The 22,481-nt window shown below is 42.9% G+C and overlaps 2 protein-coding genes across 16 annotated transcripts in view; one reads left to right on the forward strand and one right to left on the reverse strand.

The window, feature by feature from the left end:
* Rufy2 (RUN and FYVE domain containing 2) overlaps positions 1-14,685 on the forward strand; it is a 36,951-nt gene extending 22,266 nt beyond the window's left edge. For 6 of the 10 annotated variants that reach the window (XM_029482667.2, XM_029482663.2, XM_085842850.1 and 3 more), the window contains 6 exons: positions 2,314-2,433; positions 4,320-4,449; positions 5,638-5,732; positions 7,313-7,361; positions 9,494-9,571; positions 9,661-11,982. In XM_029482667.2, the coding sequence (XP_029338527.1) occupies positions 2,314-2,433; positions 4,320-4,449; positions 5,638-5,732; positions 7,313-7,361; positions 9,494-9,571; positions 9,661-9,804 (616 nt within the window). In that variant the 3' untranslated portion in view covers positions 9,805-11,982. Of the gene's footprint in view, positions 1-548; positions 1,396-2,313; positions 2,434-4,319; positions 4,450-5,637; positions 5,733-7,312; positions 7,362-9,493; positions 9,572-9,660; positions 11,983-12,072; positions 12,092-14,580 lie in introns of those variants that run through there. The other 4 variants (XR_015048419.1, XR_015048420.1, XR_015048421.1 and 1 more) reach the window with 4 other exon arrangements.
* On the reverse strand, positions 13,536-22,033 carry Hnrnph3 (heterogeneous nuclear ribonucleoprotein H3). Of its 6 annotated transcripts, none has more exons than XM_021174359.3 (10): positions 21,834-22,033; positions 17,550-17,684; positions 16,913-17,051; positions 16,242-16,381; positions 15,678-15,764; positions 15,376-15,491; positions 14,560-14,695; positions 14,193-14,288; positions 13,915-14,007; positions 13,536-13,827 (listed from the first exon to the last, which is right to left on the reverse strand). In XM_021174359.3, exons 2-10 carry the CDS (start codon positions 17,659-17,661, stop codon positions 13,751-13,753), a joined length of 996 nt encoding a protein of 331 aa, XP_021030018.1. In that variant the 5' UTR covers positions 17,662-17,684; positions 21,834-22,033; the 3' UTR covers positions 13,536-13,750. The 6 variants fall into 6 exon arrangements, with proteins under 6 accessions (XP_021030018.1, XP_021030013.1, XP_021030012.1 ...); XM_021174354.3 differs by having other exon boundaries at positions 16,197-16,381; XM_021174353.3 differs by having other exon boundaries at positions 16,197-16,381; positions 21,855-22,024.
* Positions 22,034-22,481: the final 448 nt, after the last annotated feature.

Here is a 22,481-nt window from a genome sequence, read left to right on the forward strand (position 1 = left end):
TTGCTGCATGGAACCAAGTTGCTTTACTTCGGGGCGATTCATTTGAAGTTGCCTTTTTGGAGATAATTTAAAGGCACAATATCTGTAGTTTCTTGTCATCTCGTCTGTGACATAAAACAAAGACTTGAAAAACTGAACTGGGGCTGGCTCAGAGGGCCTGCCCCCTGAAGGAGCTGCCCCATCCCTCTACCCTGGCTGTCTCCTCCCTGAAAGCAGCATGCGTTAGTTAACAGGAAGCTGCTTCCCCAAGGCAGGCTCTCGTGTCAGTGGAGCGCTGTGTCCTGGCCTTTCATTTTACTGTTGGAAAACCTTCTGTCCCCATTGCCCTCCCTGTCATGTTGAGTCAACATGTGTCACCATTGCTTTCTTTGAACCTACTTAGGAAAAACATAACTACTGATGCTTTATGACACAAATATTCTTTTATTGACATCCTCTTTCTTCTTTTTTCTTCTTTCTTTTCGTTGTTTTCTTTATCCCCACTTTTACATTTTGGACATCTTTATTACCGTTTCTTGTCTTTGATTTCTGTCCATTCCATTATGAAGTGACAACGACTTGTTAACTCAGACTAGGACAATTGCAGTGTCATTGGTGAAAAGTGCTAGTAGTGACCTTCAGGACCAGTACAAGCTGGTCAAAGACATCTCCTTCTGAAGCCCACTCCAAGAGCAGACCCCATACTCACATGTTAAATGGAAAAGCATTTATGCTATCTCATATGTGCAGGCTGCAGGGACCCTCCATGGCTGCTGTGAGACACGGCAGGTGCCCTGGCGGGCTCCTCACGTGCACTCCTCAGCCTGTGCACAGGGCAGATCTGAGTCCCACCTTCAAGGATGGCAGGACTTTTTCAAAGTTCTCTCTTTTCAGCTATCTTTCGATGGAAGCTAGAAACCTTTGTTTTCAAGCTGTGTTGGCACAGATAAAACATATACCCACACCCGCTGGCATACTCTGCCTAATGGCTCCTGATTTTTAAGTTTTTAAAGCAGTTCTCAAGCCAGGCTGGCCACTGTCCTGGGCTTTAGCACCTCCGTTTTCTAATCCTCCCGCCCTCTTGTGATAGCACAACTGCAGGCCTACCTCACTCACTTACTTCCTGTAACCTTAGAAGAGAGCCGAGGCCAGCCCTACCGCCTTAATCCTTTCGTTTCAATGTAGACCTAGAGGTAACAGACTCCCTCTCCTTTCTCGGAGGCTTTTATACTCGCAGTGTGTGTGGCCTTACTTAAGGTGTTGGAGGCAGATATGAAGATACAAGAGTTCTCTTGTGACTTCCTGTGAAGAGTTAGTGTCCTTTGAGTCCTGGGAAATATTTTCTTATAAAATATTGAAGATAAACCTCAAATCTTGATGGCCAAGGGAGGCAAGGAGTGTAGCTGGGCCTGGGGACAAACAGTGACTTAAATACGAACAGGGAAACGGGACATAATAAGCTATTCTTTAAGATTCAAGCAAAGAATAAAAATTGTATTGCTGGAGATGATGTGACAGTTAAGAGCACATGTTCTTACAGAGGACAGGACCTGGGTTCACTTCCCAGCACTCACATGGTGTAGCTTCCACTTCCAGTCCCGTGGGATCTGACACCTGCTTCTGACCTCCGTGGGCACCAAGCATATATGTGGTGCATAGACATACATGCAAGCAAAACATTCATAAATGTAAAATAACTATATTAAAAAATTCTCTCTAGGGAATGCCAAGCACTAAATATTTTTGAATCTTAAAAATATATATACATATACACACATAAATATACAGCTTTGCATAGTTAAGCAACTGCACAGAGCTCTGATGGAAGACTCCATCCCTGAGAACTGTAACTTGCACAGAGCTCTGATGGAAGCCTCCATCCCTGAAAACTGTAACTGTTGCTCTTGGCCTTGCAGTGCACTTGGTTCCTGGCACACACATCTTAGCATCACATATGACAGGTGTGTTCTGCACTTACTAGAGACTCAAGCTCACGGCTTTGTAAAAAGGCAGTATCATACCTAGCCATATTTGAGATTGAAATCATCCTCCAACAGTAAAAAATGTATTGCTTTGCATTAATTATGAACAAGAAATAAAGCAAATTTAAAGATAGTTTTCTGGGCATATTATATCTTATGTTGAAAAAAAAAAAGCACAAAACAATTTCTAGACATTGTGTGGCTCTTTCACGTTTGAGTTTGTGAGTTCTCCCCCAAACTTTGTTTTCATTTAGAAATGTTTCTATTTCCCCATTTTTCTTTTGTCTTCTTCACCCTTTTACACCCTAGTTCTAGCCTCAGTTTTACCCAAAGTTGATTTGAATTACACCAGATTGCAGCAAGCAGAGAAGGCGCAAAAGGAAGCAGAAGCCGAGGATGAGAAATACGCCCAGGAGTGTCTGAGCCAATCCGACAGTCTGCAGAGACAGATCTCACAGAAGGAGCAACAGCTGTGAGTGCTTGGTCGCGAGATCAAATTCTTGTACTAACCCGGTCTCTGCTAGCCAGTATAGTACAAGTACCTAAAGAAGGTGTGTGGGATGCTTGTGATGGCTCAGTATGAAAGCGCAGTTACCAGCAAGCCTGAGTTCAGTCTCCAGGCCCTATGCGGTGGATGGGGAGACAATGACTCCTCAGGGTGTCCTCTGACTTACAAACTCCTGCACACGTCTCAGTTCCTCACTCAGTGGGTTCAAACTCCAAACACACACACACAAAGGGAGAGGAGGAGAGAGTGGTAGGGGGAGAAAGAAAATGTAGTGCGGGTCTACATAATTCCCTTCATAAGGGAGGGTGACTTTGAACCTTTGCTCTCCCTGCTTCCACCTCTGAATGCTGGGATTACAGGTAAGTACCATCATGCCTGGCTTATGTAACGCTGGGAGTCAAACCCCAGAGTGTGTTTACACGACATAAGTATTCTACCCACTGAGCTGCATCCATTTTTAGTTACATGTAGTTGTTTATCTCCTAACTGCTGAGCCATCCCCTCCAGCCCATCTTCTTTGAATAGCAGAGGCAGTGAGTGCATGGTCCCTGGGGAGGAGCATTGGTGACCCTTGTAGAGCAAGGGCTGAAACCCTTTCAACTGTTCTGGGCTACAGGGTAACTCATTGGTAGATTATGTGCTTCTTAGTGCGTGCAAAGCCCCAAGTTCAATAAAATAAGGACAAACTACGACTTTTCTTTGTACATGCAGACATAGGCAATGCATGGTTTTACTCTATGTATTTATTTAGTCCGTTAGCAAGCATGTGCTGGAGTATGCATGTGAATGTTACAGACCTACTTGGGAGAGTTGGGTTTCTCCTTGCCATGTGGGACTGTGGGATCAAATTCAGGTTGTCAAACTTTTGGCAGAAGAGAGGCTTTTTACCCACTAAGTCAGGGTCTCAAAAACAAAACAAAACAAAACAAAAAGAGATCTGTCTGCCTCTGCCTTCCAAGCACTAGGATTAAAGGTGTGTGGCCTAAATTTGGGTCTTGGCTAATATAGGCAGAGTCAAAGGGACCAGAAATTAAAGGTCATTTTTGGCTAGATAGCAAGTTTCTGGCCAGCCTGAGATATATGAGATCCTGTCTCAAAAAATAAAAATAAAGAGATTGGAGAGGTGGCTCAGTGGCATAGAACTCTTACAGAAGACCACTAGTTCAGTTTCAGTCCATAGCACCGTATCAGATGTCTCACTACAACTAGTTATTAAAACATAAAACTTTAAACTGGGCACTGGTGGCGCATGCCTTTAATCCCAACACTTGGGAAGCAGAGGCAAGCAGATCTCTTTGAGTTCGAGGCCAGCCAGGACTACAGAGAAACCTTGTCTTGAAAAAACAAAAAAAAGGGGGCTGGAGAGATGGCTCAGAGGTTAAGAGCACCCGACTGCTCTTCCGAAGGTCTTGAGTTCAAATCCCAGCAACCACATGGTGGCTCACAACCATTTGTATTGAAATCAACTCCCTCTTCTGGAGTGTCTGAAGACATCTACAGTGTACTTACATATAATAAATAAATCTTTAAAAAAAGAAAAAAAGACCTTTAAAAAATAATAAAAGAGCCAGGTATGGAAGCACACAATTGTTCTGGTGGTGTTTTTCTTGAGTTTTTCCATGTAGCTTTGTCTGTCAGGGAACTAACTCTGTAGACCAGGCTGGCCTTGAACTCAAGAGATCCACCTGCCTCTGCCTCCTGAGTGCTGAGGTTAAAGGTGTGTGCCACCAGCATGGCCCTGCACACTTGTAACCCAGTGCTTAGGAGGTGGTCACAGGAGAACTAGGATTTGAAGGCTACACTTAGATACAGGAGACGTTATCACACAGAGCTTCTGTTTGCCATTCAAGGGTGCAGCTGGAAACGGACTTGAAGATCGAGAAGGAATGGAGACAGACTTTGCAAGAAGATCTTCAAAAGGAAAAAGATGTCCTATCTCATCTTAGACACGAAACCCAAAAAGTCATAAGTCTTAAAAAAGTAAATAGTGGTAAAACTTTAAATTTTACATCTTGACAAGTTGCTGGAAGCAGGGTTTCATACTAAAGTCCAGACTATCTTTGAACTCTATAGCAAAATCTGGCCTTGAATTCACAGCAGTTCTGTCTCTGTCTCAGGAGTGCTGGGATTAAGGCATGAGCCACTGTGCCCGACTTCTCGTTAGCTTTTATAAATGATTTGGGGGCGGAGGGGATGGCTGTCAGTAAAGTGCCTGTAGGACCTAGTCTCAGCTCTGGGGAGGCATCCCTGGCACTGACCAGCCAGTCTAGCCTAATTTGTGAGCTTCTGGCCAGTGAAAGGCTGTGTCTCAAAGGAAGTGGTAGGCAGTCTTAAGTACAACCAGGGTTATCGTCCAACCTCCACACAAAGACATACTTTTTTTTTTTTTTTTAAATATTAATTGAACCATGTACAGGAGTATTTGAAGATGGAAATAATTTGCAAGTGTTTTTTTTTTTTTTAAGATTTATTTATTTCATGTATGTGAATACACTGTAGTTGTCTTCAGACACACCAGAAGAGGGCATCAGATCCCATTATAGTTGGTTGTGAGCCACCATGTGGTTGCTGGGAATTGAACTCAGGACCTCTTGGAGAACAGTTAGTGCTCTTAACCCCTGAGCCATCTCTCCAGCCCAAGACATACATCTTTTAAGGCAAGATACTTTATACAATTTACATGTATACGAATAAACAGGATATAGTGGTCCTCTTAGGAATATGAGTAAGGAGGTTGTACTGAGTAGGCTGAGGCAGGAGAATCGGGAAGTTGAGGCTAGCCTAGTTAGAGTGACATCCAGGACAGTTTGAGCTAGGATTCCAGCTCATACACGGTAGTTCACAACCATCTCTAGCTCCAGCTGCAGGGTCTGATGCCTTCTTCTAGCCTCTGGGCATCAAGCATGCACGTGGAGACACACGCATGCATGCATGCAGGCAAGAACACTCACACATACACATCTTTTTTACAAGAGAGAAATGGAGGGAGGTGGAAAGTGTCTGAAAATTCCTTATCCGAGTTTGACAGAATACTCCTGCAATGCCAGCACTTGGGACATAAAAGTACAATCAGAAGAAAGCTATTTACACTTTCCTAATTAATGATACATAGGTAATTTGGAGGGTCTTTTCCTCCTTTTAAGTTATATTTTCTGTTTTCTATTGAAGGAGTTTCTTAACCTCCAGGATGAAAATCAGCAGTTGAAAAGGATTTATCAGGAACAAGAACAGGCTTTGCAAGACCTTGGCAGCAAACTCTGCGAGTAATTCCTCTCTTCCTTCAGCTAAGTGCTCACAAACGGGTGGAAGGCGCACACGCACCACATCGGCTGTGCAGAGGCCACCTGAGTATGGGGATGAAAACCAAGGCTAGATACTTTGGAGGGATTTCAGTAGACACTGGCACTGAAGGGTTCCTTGAGTTCTTCAGTGATAAAGACTCCAGAAACTTAATTTTGTCAGGACAACAAAAGCTGAATTTTGAAAATGTCCAGGGCTATCAGACTATTGACAGAGCAGGTCTGTTGGGAAGTAAAGGTAGTTTTTATCCTACAGGGGTCAGTGTGATTCTGTAGTAGAATGCTATTGGGATCCATAGCGAAAAGGAAGCCAGGAAAGGCCTTAATCTCAGCACCTGGAAGGGAGGCAGGAAGGTCCGAATTCAAGCCATCGTTAGTTACACAAAGAATCAGGGCCAGCCTTGAGAGCACGCCTGGAGAGATGGCTCAGCAGTTATGAGCACTGGCTGGCTACTCTTCCAGTGATCCTGAGTTCATTTCCCAGCAACCACATGGTGACTCAGACCATATCTGAGATCTGGTGCCCTCTTTTGGCATGAGACCACCCTGAGACCTGGTGCCCTCTTTTGGCATGCAGGTTATGTCAGACAGAGCACTCATATACATAAAATAAACAAACCTTAAAAGAACGGACTTGCTGCACAGGACCTAGGCTAAATCTCTAGCACCTACATGGTAGCTCACAACCATCTATGACTCCTGTTGTAGACAATCTAGTGGCTTCTTTCTGACCTTTGGACATAATGCATGAATATGGTACACAAACATACATGCAGGCAAAACATTCACAGACATAAATATGTATACTTTTAAAAAGTGAGTGGAGGTGGGAAATAGCTAAGAAACCATTTCAATTTTTTGTTTTAGGATTGTGTTCCCCCTCTCTTTACTCCTCCTCCTCCCGAGGAATGATATTGTATATTGTCTGTAGGTATACTGTAGCCATTTCGTATGATGTGACAAATGTTCAGTAACAACTAGTAGTCTCAAGCCTTCCGGATCCACTGCTGAGCCGCGAACCCTTGCAGATGAGAGCCACTGAAAATGCAAGCTGGTTGGGTGCCACGGGCCTTATTTGGAACCGGACTTGAGGCCAGCCTGGGCTATGGAATTTCAGTGGTGTTCCAAAAACAAAAAGTAACATTTATACAAGTAGCCAAGAATGGCCTTGAACTTCTTTTGATCTTCTTGCTATATAACTTCCCAAGAACTAGGATTACAGATGTAGGCTACCACACCTGGGTTTATATGGGACTTTAATAGAGGGATTTGTATAGCACTTTCACAAACATACACAGAAGTTTTTGAAAAATTCAGTTGTATATTGTGAAACTATTTCAACAAAAACCAAAATTAAGTTGTAGAAATCTCAAACACTGATTTTTGTTTTAGGACATTTAGAAAACAAAACAAAACAAAATATCTCTTTAGTCAGAGATTGTTAGGATCTAAAATTATATGCAATGAAAATGTAATCTGTGAAATATTAGGTGTTCTGTATTTACAAGCATGCTAACATTTGGACCCATTTGTAATGTTTTTAGATCGAAACTTAAAATAGACGATATAAAAGAAGCCAACAAAGCGCTCCAGGTGAGTAATCAGGTTTGGGAGTACAGTTGAAAGCTTTTTAAAGTTGGCAACCCTGGAAGGTTTGGAAACAGGGATGTTGGGGGCCTGTGGTTTGGTCTCAGCATCAGACATTTAAGGGCTGGCAGCCCTGTAGGGGAGTGGGTGGGGCAGCTACTACTCTCTCCATCCTTACTGAAGGAAATGCTAGTATCTGTTAAAGGATGTATAATGATCCTGGTGAAAATTGACACTAAAATGCTACTTTAGTAGCAACATGTCCTTCTAGAGACGGCTTCTGCATACAATGCTGCTTTAACAATGTGGTGCCTGAGAGAATCCTATGACTTGTGAGTCAGTGATGGCTTCTACTTCTAATCACCTCCACCCCCCCCCCCCCCCACACACACACACAGGGTTTCTCTGTGTGGTCCTGGCTATCTTGGAACTTTTTGTAGAACAGGCTGGCCTTGAATTTACACAGATCTGTCTGCCTCTGTCTCCCAAAGGTGTGCACAACCATGCCCAACTCCATTTAACTTTTTAATCAAAATGCTATATGGAGCAGTGGTGCACTAGAGCAGGTGGATCTCTGTGAATTTGAAGCTAACCTGGTCTGGTCTACAGAGCAAATTCCAGGCTACACAGAGAAACCCTGTTTTGAAAAACAAAAGGAACAAAAAAAGTCATCCAAAAAGTCCTGGAACCTAGGTTATGTTATTGCTGTAATACCAGTACTCCGAACTATATAAAAAATAGTCCTGAGACCAGAAGAAGGGGTTAGTTTGGAACTGGGGTTACAGAGGATTATGGCCATGTAGATGCTGGGAATTGAACTTGGGTTCTCTGGAAGGACAGAAGCACTCTTAATGGATGAGCCTCTGCCCTAGACCCCTCCATTCTAAAAAGATTCCAAACAAGTGTTGGCTCCCCTTGCCTTTAACCCGCTATTATGAAAGCAGAGTTGCTCCCAATTCTTTTTTCTTTTTTTTTTTTTTTTGGTTTTTCGAGACAGGGTTTCTCTGTTTAGTCCTGGCTGTCCTGGAACTCACTTTGTAGACCAGGCTGGCCTTGAACTCAGAAATCCGCCTGCCTCTGCCTCCCAAGTGCTGGGATTAAAGGCGTGCGCCACCACCACCCGGCTGCTCCCAATTCTTATAGCTGTTTCCTCTGGCATCTAGCTCTGTACCCAAAGCAACATGTGATTTATACCACTTTCCCCTTTTGTAGTGCAGGGAATGGAACTGAACAGGTCTGGCCCATGCTAGGTAAACACTGTACTGAGCCACACTGTAACGTCTTCTCACCTTGCATGGATGTGGTGGGACCTGTTTGCTCACTCCAACTCATCTCTTCCTTACATGCCCTCAATAAACTCTTGTTGCTGATCCTCCTGCCTCTTGAGAGCTGGGATTAAAGATATGCCATCACACACCTGGCCTGAACTTTATTATTTATTATATATGAGTACACTGTAGCTGTCCTGAACTTTTCTAATTATTTTATTATATGTGAGTACACTGTTATTAGTTAATTATATGTGAGTACACTGTAGCTGTCTTCAGACACACCAGAAAAGGGCATCAGATTTCAATACGGATGATTGTGAGCCACCATGTGGTTGCTGGGATTTGAACTCAGAACCTTCAGAAGAACAGTCAGTGCTCTTAGCGGCTGAGCCCTCTCTCCAGCCCCTATTATTTTTTGAGGCAGGGTTTCCCTGCAGAGCCCTGCACCCAGAGACTGAGAAGTGCCACAGCTTTCCAGGCACACCCACCCTCATCATTTCTCCAGAAGCCAACTGCCTGTCAGCTATTTTACTTCCCGGTGTTTTACTGGGGACCAGAATGTTATCATTCGGTGACAACACAGCACATTATCAACTGTCCCCTGTAGAAGCTGGGTTGTTCATTATTTTGTCTTCAACTCAGGCCCCCTGCTTCTGTCCAGGCATGTCCTGAGTTTCTGACCTAACTCTTAAGAGCTACTGCCTGAGTCTTGTGCCTTCTTTCCTATGTTACTCCTTCATTTTGAACATAAGTGGTGAAAATGAGTCACAGGAACTGTGCACAGGAGAATGCCTTTCTGTTTTCATACTTTTGAAGTAAGAGCAGGTGTTATTAATTTGAACATTAACATTCATCTTTCCATATTAGGGACTGGTCTGGTTAAAAGACAAAGATGCAACCCACTGTAAGCTTTGTGAGAAGGAATTTTCACTCTCCAAAAGAAAGGTAAGAGAAGTGAAAATGATTCCAAATGTTGTGGCAACAAAAATGGCTTCTAATTTGGTTTTATTTCCCCGGATTTTTCCATTTAATAGCACCACTGTAGAAACTGCGGGGAAATTTTCTGTAATGCCTGCTCTGACAACGAACTGCCTTTGCCTTCTTCACCAAAGCCAGTGCGGGTCTGTGATTCATGCCATGCAATGCTCATTCAGAGATGCTCCTCTAACATGCCATGACTTGGAACTCCATCCTCCTGCACAGAAGCACCTGCAGCGAGGGAGGGCTGTGTGTACCGAGGTGCCCAGTCAGTACTGTACCTCGCCTCCAGCTCACACACAGGTTTCTAAGTTATATGGGTTAGTATTCCGTCCCTGTACTTAATCAGATTTTAAGATAGCATGTTTTAGCACTACTTCAAATATCAAGTAACCTTTAACAAAAGGTCAGATAGCAGAGCTCATGCACATTTGCCTTACCTTATAGAGGCCTTCTGGAGAACAAGGCCACAGCTTATTTGCTTCTGAACTGACGAGTTGGCACTTGAAGGTGCCTGTATATCTCTTAATGCACTTTAAAAAACGTCACAATTCTCAGAGAAAAACTGAAAATGCATTCACTTTATGTTATATGCCGATTTAACGGTTTTTAAAATGGTGGCCCATGCCTTTAATCCCAACACTTAGGATGCAGAGGCAGGTGGATGGATCTCTGAGTTCAGTAAGGCCACCCTGGTAGAAAGAGTAAGTTCCAGACAGGACAGCCAGACTGTCCAGGAAGACAGACTGAATCAGTTGTTTATTTTTTACCATGAGCTTTCTTGCCTAAGCTCTGAAGTGCTGGGATATAGGTGTGTGCTTCCATCCCAGGGCTGTGTATTCTACGTTGTCTGGTAAGATGCTAATTTAGTTGTATTTATTTGCTTGTTCTTCTCCCTTCTCTACAATGGAAAAGACCAATGATTTAATCCCATCCTTTCCTTTTTACTTGCCCACATCTTTCATATAGTGGATTAAAGGACCAGTAAGCTGGCCTCTAGCTTTTCCTTCACTCACAGCCATCACCCTTATCACAAAGACTAAGTGTGGTAAAGGGTCAGATTCCAAAGGAGAAAACATTCCTACCCGGGGAACAAGGAGGCCGAATGAGATCGATTCTAAGCATTCAAATTAAGAGGACTGCTATCAAAGAATTAAGTTTCTCCACCCTCAGTTCTCTTAAGAATAACTTCTAGGAAGCATTACACTGGCATATTGACACTTTCCCACAATAAAATTTCACCTTCTATATGTATCAAGTACTTTAGATAGTAGTTTATTTTTTCAAGCAGGTGTGTGTGTAGGGGGGGGGAGGGGGTAACACGGAGCATTAAGTTACTTAAATCATGACCATTTAGGATAGAATCTTTAATATATTAATTTCCAGCCTTATACTTTTAAGTCTATAAAGCCTTTCAAAACTCTAGTGATTTTACACTCCCAAGAACACTGCTCAGTGACTGGGTATTTTTCTGATCTCCTTTTCTACAGGATCTTTTCATTTGCTACATTTCAGTAAGTTTTTGTAAATTGCCAAAATTACAAAACCAGTATTTACCAGCTTCTGTGGTCAACTTAAATTCACTCTGACAGATTTCTAGATGTTTCTTTTGGAGACAGGGAAACCCCAAGTTGGCCTCCAACCTGGTGTGCAGCAGGGGAAGACCTTGAACTGCCTGACTTCCACATCTCCCAGCTGCTGAGATTACAGCTGTCTAGTGTTTGTATGCGGTGCTAGGGATGGAACCCCTGACACTTTGTACACATTGGCCAGGTACTCTACCAACTCAGTTACTCCCCCAACCCCAGATGCCAATATATATATGTATGTATGTAGTGAAAACCTGCTGGCACACACACAAAAAGAGACAATTATATTCTTTAACCGCTTTGTACTGATGGGGATTACTAACATTTTCCTTTCTCTCTCTCTTTTTTTTGAGTGTAAATGAAAAACTTCAAATACTTTATTATGTGCTTTTTATTACCACTCAAAATTTGTGTCATAAACATGGGCCTTTTCTGGAGCAGCGCCAACTCCTTCCCCCGCTGTGTGTGGGATAGGAATAGAGCTGAGTGGTAGAATGTTTGCTTATTGTGGCTATTAAGGGCCTGGATTCTCAATTCACAGCACTACCACCAAAAAACATAAAACCACCCAACTTTAAATTTAGGATATCCTATTTATTACAAAATATTCACAATTCTTATTATTATTACAATTATATTATTATTATTATTATTTTGCAGAAAACTTGTGTCATTCCCTTACTTACCTAGCCAGGACTACCACAAAGATGTGATCATGGTGCCAAGGAATTGCAAATGTAATTCTGATCTGTAATGTTTTTAAAATAAATGTGAATTTTATAAATCGAAGATCTAAGAAATTAACACTTACTTATATTGCTTTAAAAGACTTGTTTGTATCTGCTTATGTGTGTGTGAATGTGTGCCATGTGTGTGCAGGGGACCAAGGAGGCCAGGAAAAAGCATTGGAGCCACTGAAACTGGAGTTACAGCGAGGCTGATCACCTGATGTGGGTGCTGGGAACCAATCGGCCCTCTGAAGGAGCAGCGAGTACTCCTTTTTTTTTTTTTTTTAAATATTTTTAAAGACTTGTATATGGGTACACTGTAGCTGACTTCAGACACACTAGAAGAGGGCAACAGATCCTGTTACAGAGGGCTGAGCCACCGTGTGGTTGCTGGGAATTGAACTCAGGACCTCTGGAAGAGCAGTCAGTGCTTTAACCGCTGAGCCATCTTCTCTCCAGCCCCAGCAGTAAGTACTCTTAACCACTCTACTTAAGTACTCTTTAGCCACCTGCTTTGAGATGTTAAGAAGCTTGAAGTGCGAGGTATGCAAACTAGCTCATCAGTGCATAGGCACCAAGTTAAACCCATTAAGACAGAAATTCACTGTTTCAGGCTCCAAGTGACATGCTCCAAGTGACAGGCTCCAAGTGACAGGCTCCAAGTGACATGCTGTGGCAACTCTCTCTTCTTAGCATGGGGGAAAAAATCACTCCTTGCAGTTACTCGATCAGAAACCTCAATTTGGCATCCAACAGTATATTGCCTTTGCTTCCCCAATGCTGGGATTAAAGGCATGGTGACACTCTATACCAATAACTAAGACAACTCATTCTAGGACAGACAACATTCCCATGTTGACATTTATTACATTAATAACACGCCTAGCAAAAAAACAAGTAACAAGTTCAATAACTGAGTTCACACTGACAGGTTCATTTTGATCCATTAGCCAATTTGGGGAAAAGTCTTATTGAGCAAAGTAATAAAAAGATTAGTAGAAAGCACGTTTTCCTTCTATACAGGGCACTTAACTACTCAAAGCCAGTTTCAGACGCAAAACCAGCTACAGCATTGTTTTATAGTCTCCTAAATGTAGTCATTTATACCATTAAAGACCCTGTTTTCTTGGGTGAGAAACTGAAAATACAAGTAAGCATACACCCATCATAGTAAATGCCCGCCGTGTATTTACAGAGTTTTTCTGTCATTATTGAGAATTTCAAACTACTCCAACAAACTCAAGTTTTGGGAACCATTTTTGGTATCTTAGTCAAGTGCTATGAGGGTTTTGTGCCCCTACCCCATTCATAATACAATTTGTGGATATTTAGAATCCAGATACCTCTTGAATTATTCAGAGCTATGATTGATAAAGAGACTGAAAAGAGAATACAGAATTAGCTTATGTTCCCGAAACCCCCTGAACGTATCTTTAGGCTTTTTATTTACAGTATGTCCAGGAGTGGAAGTTAGTGCTTTCCCAGATGCCTACTTAAGACTTGCTGTCTTGCCCTCTAACACTGCACTATGCTAACAGTAAGATACATCATCCCAAATCTTATGAAGGCAGCACATCTTTAGGAGTACCTATATATAAAAAGTAGCAACATCAGTAGTTTGAATATAAAAATTTATTTAAGTCAAAGTATGCAACAAATGAAACCTACAGAAAACAGATTTTCCCATCACAGTTTGTTGCTTTACCAAATAATATCTTAAAAACACATTCCTTCAGTCATTATAAAGTTCTTGAAATACAAAAGAAATGAAATCTGTAAGAAAGTCTAGTAGAGCAGGTGTGTTAGGACATGTACGTTGGGTGGTGTAGTCAGTACATCCCACGCCATCCACCTCCACTCATTCCACCTTGCCCATAGTAACCTCCACTGCCTCCACCACCACGACCTTAAGAAGACAGGAAGAACCGTCCATCAGGAGACATCCATGTCTTTAAATGAAGGACACTACCACAATACAGAAACAACTACTTACCATAGCCTCCCAAGCCATCAGGAGTGCCGTAGCCTCCGCTGTAGTTGTTCCCCATCCCCATTCTCCCAACAGACCCGTATCCTCCTTGATTATCTGCACACAGAAAAGAAGCCACAGAGGATGACTGCCTTGCAGAATGGCCAACACTTGCTCATTCTACACAATTTACAAACCTAGGTTTGGAAGGATATGCTGAAGCATCAAGGAGAATTGTGAGTTTTGGGCCAGCCTGTGTTACAGTGAGGTGCTACCCGTCACAAATACAAAACTATACATACCCATTCCATCTCTGCCATAGCCTCCCATTCCAGAACCTCCCATTCCAGAGCCACCTCCAGGGGTGGAATTCAAGAAGAGTTCAATGTATCGATGCTCTTTAAAAAAGAGAAAAAGAAAAAAAAAGGATGGGTGGAAAAGGTAAGAGGATTAGAGAAAGGAATGCTAGATCAAAGGTATTAAAGGTCAGTTAATTTACTTAAATAGGCTTATCCATAAATATAAAACTAATTCAAACAGCCACTAAAGTTTGAGCATTATTTTAGTAGGTCAAATGATTGTAAACCCTAGGGTCTACTACAGGTATTTTAACACTATTTTATAAACTGCACACACCTGTAAAAGAAGCATACCAAAGATACCACTTACGCATGTTGTTTTTATCTTTAGACATGGCAGCCACTGCATCTTCATGTGTCACAAACTCTACATCTGCCTCGCCTGTTGCTCTGCCATCGGCTCCAATGTCAATATGAACACGTATGGGATTGAGCGGTGAGAAGAACTAAACAGAAGTTATTCATTTTTAAATTTCAGTTATTTAAAGTTAGCATATACCTCAATTTTTTTTTTTCCTAGTCCACTAAAGTAAACTACTGAGAGTCTAAAAGCTGCAGTATTGTAGAGGTAGGCTAGTCATCCTTTGCTATGGAAGTGGTCAAGTCAACTTAGCTCACACAGGGAAGGAATACATATTTTAAAATGCCAAAAGTTCTGCTGCTTTAAACTAAGGTAACAGTACATTTTAAGTGGAAACTGTTCAACTGTGGGATCCAGCTCCACTCTAGATAAAGTGTGCTTTATCAGGGTATCTGAGTTCGGGATGCTTCAGAGCTACTTCTAAAATCAAGCTCCTTCCTGACTTACTATTCTTCACACATGGCTGGTGTTTATTTTTAATGCATTTTTTTTACCTGCTTAAAATTCTCATTATGTCAGCATATAATGGGCACAAAACAACTATGTGCACATTAGGCAAACAATCAATCACTAAGTGACAACCCTAGCCTGAATCTCAACAAATAAAAAAGATGAGTCAGCTGGGCATGGTGGCTGCCTGTAATTCCAACATGCTCAAAGCCAAGTTAGCATTAGCAAATTCTAGCCCAGTTTGGCCTCCCCACTACAAATAATTACTAACAAAAAAGAATAATAAACACCCACTATAAAAGCAGAATTACTCACATTAGCAATATCATTCTCAGTCGCACGAAAAGGCAGCCCTCTCATGTGCACAAAATGACCACCATGGAAACCTGAACTTGCATCACCGGCTCCACCATAGCCATGTCCTCCCATGCCTAGATTATAAACCATTGTGGGTTTACATAAGTATATCCATATAAACCTCCAAAGCAGTACACTGACACAAGTTTCCATTAACCTATCAAAGTTGCCTTACTAGCACTGGAAAGTTACCTAATGACTACTGGAACTTTACAAAGGGAACAGTAAGATTGACTTCAGCATGACAGTGTTCTCTTTACCTCTTCCATCCCGCATCCTGTCATCAAAGCCATCGTTTCCATAGCCATAATTATTATAGCTACCATAGTCCTCAAAACCTCCATAGCCTGTGTAAAATGGAATGAAAAAGAAATACAATTCTGAGCCATTGTTTTGTAAAGTAGCTTACAAAATCATTTTGTAGTCAACTGTCTTAACTTCTTCATTAATGTTTGCAGCTGACTGCATATGAGAAAAAGTTAACACTCGATGGACATTTACAGAGGATAAATTCAAACAACATGAAAACCAAGTCTCATCTTTATGCTAGGAAGAAAACATGCCAATCGTCTTTATTTTTATTTCTACATTAAGTTCTCTAGGTGTCAATAAATGCATCAATCAAGTTCCACCAGATGGTCATGGACATCCCATAACTCATGACCAGGTTTTGAAACCTCATAGGTACTGGAATTACTGCCATTTCTGTTATTTCTTGACCAAGTGTCAGGAACATCAAGAAAATGACAACAGAGCCTTTGTTCATTAGACACACATACCACCATCATATCCATCACCTCCTCGTCGCATTCTGTCATACATACTTCCACGCCCAGCTCCATAATAACCCCCTCTTCCTCCTATTGGTCTATCATATGGTCCCGGTCGCTGTCCCAGCAATCTTCTTGGTGGATCATAAAATCCTTTGATTTCACTCCTGCTACTCCTGAAGATCTCAATATACCTATTTAAAAATGTTTTAAGGTACAGGTTTCAGCATAGATGTATTAGAGAGGAAATCAGATACTGGGCAAAATACAGTAAGTTTGTCTATATCTAAGTATACATCCCAATTTAAGTTGCCTAAATAAACCGTAAGATTAACATTTTTTACACAAACTACAAACTTAAATGTTTTACATAGACAAATCAGTCATTTGAAAACACTGAACTAGGAATATATTTTTAGCTTGTTTCCTTTAGTACAAGATAGGTATGTAAAAAAACAAAACAAAACAAAAGAACCAAACAGGTGATTATACAAAAACAAATTTAACAACATCCTACAAAGAAATGGAAACAATCTAATTTTAATTTAAACTATAAGCATTAATTCCCCACCCAAATCTGTAGTTTCCATGTTAAATTTAGGTAATTATCAATTCTTTAAAACTACCCCAGAAAAATGTTATGCTTACCCACCCCATTTAAGCAACAGTGACCCACAACCCCCAAAAATAAAAATGTAATACCATCCCAAACTCTCCATCCCCACCTGTGCCCTATTCTTTCCTTGTGTTTCCCCAGAGCATTTTCTGCTATCTCCTTTGAAGCAAACTGCACGAAGGCCTCCCCTGTGCTTCTCCCCTGGTAGTCCATCGTCAATGTTATCCCATTTGGCACGATTTCCAACCCTTTAACCCAAGGACAAATACCCCATCAAGGGGAACAGTGTTAAAGGCTGAAACATTCCCATCTGAATCAAATATTTAAAACAAATCTAAACAAAACAAAACAAAACAAAAAGGCTTAGTTTCCCATCACCCCATAATACAAGTGGAATATTTTTCAAATATCATTGGATTAAATATTTTCTGTGACCAGTGTCTTAAAATTATACTTCTAAAAGCCCACTACGTGAAAAACTACAAATCATTAACTGTGCTCCCAATGGTAACTCACAGCCCATGTCATCAGTCACTCTCAGTTAACTATACTGTACATCAATGTTCACAGAGCCTACACATTCTCTACTCAATAGTAATTGGAGCACATTTCCCATTTTACTATATAACCCAGATTATCACAAAACTAAGTTCTAAAATCAAATGGGTCTTATAAATTAAAAAACAGTAACAGCTAATATACACACACTTAAAATACTACTAAACTTTGACTAGTACTAGAGGTACCTTGAAAGAACTGAACTATTTCCTCTTTGCTGCAACCAAATGGCAGTCCACGAAGTCGCACGGTCCCATCGCTAGCGTCATTTGGACCATTATGTTTCATAACCCAATCCATTTCAATACTGCTTGATTTAAATGCTATGAAAATAAACAAGCACATAAAGCAGTCAGCCACAACACTCTTACAAAGCCAAGTGTCACAGCTCAAAATGCATGCAAAAGTTAAAGTGACTCCTGGGACAGTCGGCAACAGTGTTCTAGTAACATGCTTGGGAGGCGGGGAGAATAGGAAAAGGCAATGAAATCCACCCTCCTACTCAACAAACCTGAAGATCTAGTAAGGCTTGCAGAATTTTACCACCAGGATAAAATTTGCTGTACCATACTCTATCTAGCTTTTCCTCATTCCACACTAATTGCTTTACTACTACTGTTGACCCAAAGACCCACAAACTTTGTTTTGCAGACAGATGTCACTGTATACCTAGATATTTCTGTTTTAAAATAAGGATATATATATATATATATTTTAAAAAAAGAAAAAAAGCCAGGCGGTGGTGGCGCACAACTTTAATCCCAGCACTTGGGAGGCAGAGGCAGGCAAATTTGAGTTCGAGGCCAGCCTGTTCTACAGAGTGAGTTCCAGGACAACCAAGGCTATACAGAGAAACCCTTTCTCAAAAAAACAAAAAAACAAAAAACAAACCAAAAACCCAAAACCCAACCCCCCCAAAACCCCAAACTGACCCCCCCCAAACCAAACCAAACCAAAAAACCCCAACAAGGATATTTGCCTTTAATCCCAGCATTGGGGAGGCAGAGGCAGATCTCTGGGAGTTTGAATCTTGTCTACAAATTCCAGGATAGCCAGGGCTGTTCTCTGTCTCAAAAAACAAACATCAACAAAACAAAAAGAATACAAAACCAAAAATCCAAGGATCTCAGTAGCCCAGGTTAGCCTTAACCTTCAAGCAGTCCTGCCTCAGCTACAGACTACTAAGATTTCCTGAGACACTTGCCCAACTGCAAATGTTTAATAATGCAAAGGTGTATATAGAAGTTGTCTATTCTTATTTGAGATTTGAGTATAAAAACAAAAACTCCCATAGTCAGGTGGAGCTCTATAACCAGGACAGGACTCATAAGAAATTATATGTGCTACCACAACAGCTTAGGATAGTCCTTTCCTCCCAATGACATGACTATAAATTTATCACAAGCAAGCACTGGCTTCTCTTGCAAAAGACCTGGCTGGTCTCTATTCCCAGCACCTACACAGTGGCTTAGAACTTTGTATAACCCCATTTCCCATGGATCCAACACTCTTTGGGTTTTCTACCCATGTAGCGTACATAACATACAAACAAGCAAAACATTCATAAAATTAAAATAAATGGGAGGAGGGGGACTAATAGCAAACACAAGGGAGAAAGCTCTTTTGTGTGTCTAGAATTTAACACAACGCTTTTGTCAAGTAACACTCTTATGAAAACAAGAACTCTGAAAAACACTACACTGATAATAACTTTCATTTAACAATCTTTTATTACAGTTAATTAATCTGGTGTATGTGCTCATACCTCACACATATACCTCAGTGCAATGTGCAAGTCAGAGGAAAATTTTTGTTCAACAGTTCTTGACTTCAATTAACAAAATGTTACTGAGCAAAACCAGATTTGGACAACAAATTATCTCACAGGGTGACTTTCCATTCAAGTAAAGAAAGGAAGGAAGCAGCCTTGCTTTCTCTAATATACCTTTAGCTCAAGTCTAGAGTCCTCCTAACACCTGAAGAAGGCAGGCAGTCTGTTCTGATTCCTTCAGTTTCAGAGGCTATGTACCAGGTCACTATTTACAAGTCTCCAACCTTTCTGTGTAACTGTCCTAAAGTAATCACTACTCCGCTTAGGGGATCCCAGCTCTTCTCCTGCCACGCATTTCAGAGCTTGAGACAGGAGACCAACCTGAGTCACATCCCGCACTCCTCCCCAAGAGCTATATAGGTGCAGTCCTTGCTCCCATAGCCTAAGGAGGAAAGTGGAAGGATGGTTTGAGCCTAGGAGTCCTAGGAGAGCCAGGGTAAACAGCAAAACACTCTTAGGACCAATTTAAAAATATTAGCAGTTAAAATGAAGCCAACTTTAGTAACATTTTTGAGACTTTAAATAGGAAGCAAAAATTTCAGTCACAAAAGACTATGTACTATTCCAACTATACAAACATAAAAGAGCATAAAAATCTTAAAAAAGCAAACAAACAAAAAGCAGAACATGATCTGTTGCTTCTGAGGTTTGACATAGAGAACACTGTCATGGGATGACTGTTGGTACATGGATCTTCTTGAAATGATAGAAGCGTTTTTTAAAAGCGGATTGAAGTGAGGGTCTGATAACTAGCAATGTACTAAAATCTGTGGTATACCACTTAAAATAAAAAGTTGATGGTGGCTCACAGCACTTGGGAGGCAGAAATATCAAGATCCTCCAATTAAGGCCAGCATGATCTGCAATGAAACCTTATCTCAAAATAAAGCAAAACACATTTGGGAGACAGAGGCTCCAAGAGAGTTAGAGGGCGGCCTTCAGTACACATCCAGTTAAATCAAGATCCTGTCTCAAAAAAAGTAAAGGCATTTCTAATGTAACCCAATCAAGAAAATGTGACGCATCTTTTAGTTCGTTATAGTAGATCTGAGCCCTCTGCATTTCCAAAGTCCATTAAGAATCTCCTTTTTCAGCCTGGAGTGGTGGTGGCGCACGCCTTTAATCCCAGCACTTGGGAGGCAGAGGCAGGTAGATTTCTGAGTTTGAGGCCAGCCTGGTCGACAGAGTGAGTTCCAGGACAGCCAGGGCTATACAGAGAAACCCTGTCTAAGAAAAAACCAAAACCAAAAACCAACATCAACAAAAGCCACAAAAAAACCAAAAACCCTCCTTTTTCTAGGTGTTAATCTGCTTCTTGGAGATATATATATATATATATATTTTTCGTTTTGAGACGGATTCTTGCTCTGTAGCCCTGGAACTCACAAAATACGATTGGGCGTTTTATCCAGCTTTTGTTTTAAATCTTGGAATTTAAAACAAAACAGTTTTCCCAATTTAAAACAGTAACAGTTTTCCCATTACTCATGAGCAAGACTACAAGTTAACTTTCAGGCCCAAATGTACTTTTTTTCCTTTTTAACCCATTTTCAATGAAAATTACTGACAGTTCCAATTTAAGGACCCAAAACGCGTCAACTAGGTACGCGACTCGGCTTCCACTTTAAGAGACCTATTTCTGCTTCAAAACACCACAGTTCGATACTTAAGTTTTAAACATGCTTAGCCATCAAAGGAAACGAAATGCACTGGGCTTTCGGCCTTAATTACAAAACGACACAAAACACAACTCCTGGAGAGTTAACTACCCCAAACACTACTTAACTCTCCATCCCTGCCCAAACGCAGCACCTTCGCAGTTCACCTGGCCGGGACCTGTTTGAAACACACCCACTTTGCCCTATTCCTATTAGAAAAGCCGTGCACTTCTCTTCCAAAATGAAAAGTCTTGGTCGACCCCGAAGCGGGGTACGTGGGGTGGGTGGGTGAGTGGGTGGTAATCCTTTGGAGATGCGCACGGACTCTCTCCGCACTTCCAAATCGGGACTAAAAGGTCGGCTAAGCGTCCTTTGCCTCCTCCCGGAGATTTTCCGTTTGTCCAGCTCGCCCTAGAGACCGGGGAGCTAGGGGACAGTCCGCCTCCGGCCCCCGGCCAAGGCCATCGCCACCGAGCGGCGGAATTACAAAGGAGGACCGCGGCCGCCTTTGTCCTGCATCTGGCATCCGAGCGCCCTCGTCGTCACTGGCTTCTCCTTCCTCCGCCCCCGGCTCCCCTTGTCTCAACCCTGGAGTCTGCGTCAGCAGCCCCCCGCAGCCCCGCCGGCCCCAGGTAGTCCCTCCGGTGGGAGGCCGGGCCCGCCGAGCGCCATTTCCACCCGGAGCGCGTCCCGGCTCGCCGAGCTCCCCACCCTCATCCCTACCGGAGAGCTCGGATCTCCCGCCCGCACTCTCTCCTGCCGGACACTTTTCCGTCAGCCGGAGGCGACAAAGTAGCCCGAGCCGGGGAAAGGCGGGAAGGCGACCCGACCGCTACCGGCCCCCAAGATGGCGGCAGCCGAGCGGCGGGGGAGAGCGAGCGAGCGAGCGGCCGGAGCGCGCGGCGATTCCGCGTTCCCTCACCCGCTCCCGGGCTCTTCGTCCTTCTCCCGACTCCGCCGTCCGCACCGCCAGCCCAACCTACCCCCGCTTCTACTTCAGATACCCTGTGGGGCGCTAGCAACGCCGACGCTCGCGCGGGTCCGGTCGCGGGCAGGGACGCCTGGCTCGCCCGCGGCTGAGCGCTCGCCACAACGGTTCGGCTCCCTCGCTCCCCTCAACCGTCTCCCGCCGCGCCAACCGCTCTAGGAGCTGCGCAGCGGAGCGACTGCCGAGGGGGGAGGGGAGGGGGCGAGAGAGAGGGAGGGGGCGGGGCCGACTGCCCAGGCCCGCTCCCCCCCTCCGCTGCGCTGCTCTCGCGAGACTTGAGTGACAGCGTGGTCTCCCAGGGGGCGGGGCGCAGCACACCTGCGCACTCGGGACCTGCCCGGTTGCCACCTTGGTGGGCGCGGAGTCGCAGCGAGTGGGCTGTGGCGGACTCCGTTGGCTCCCGCCTACCGACCAACCCTCTGAACCCCGGAGCTCGCGTTTGTCCCTCCCCACGGGCCTCTGAGGAGCCGTGGTGACGCGATTTGCTAAGTCTCTTTTCTGCTCCACTGGGAATACCACAAAGGCCCCCGCGCGGAAAGAGCCACGTGGTTTCTGTCACCCCGCCCCCCAACCCGGGGAAGGCTTTGCTGGTCCACCATGTTTGCATTATGCAATCAGAAAAAAAAATGAATGTTGCGCTTGC

Source organism: Mus caroli, unplaced genomic scaffold, assembly GCF_978045245.1.
Source record: "Mus caroli unplaced genomic scaffold, Mus_caroli_1 scaffold_9, whole genome shotgun sequence".
Classification (NCBI taxonomy): domain Eukaryota; kingdom Metazoa; phylum Chordata; class Mammalia; order Rodentia; family Muridae; genus Mus; species Mus caroli.

Coding starts and splice junctions, on each gene's coding strand:
- Hnrnph3 (XM_085842853.1), bottom strand. CDS start 17,706: ATGTGCTTGTTTATTTTCATAGCATTTAAATCAAGCAGTATTGAAATG. Junction 17,052..17,549: donor AATAGTTCAGTTCTTTCAAG/GTACCTCTAGTA, acceptor CTTGGGTTAAAG/GGTTGGAAATCGTGCCAAAT. Junction 15,765..16,196: donor AGGTGATGGATATGATGGTG/GTATGTGTGTCT, acceptor CATTTTACACAG/GCTATGGAGGTTTTGAGGAC.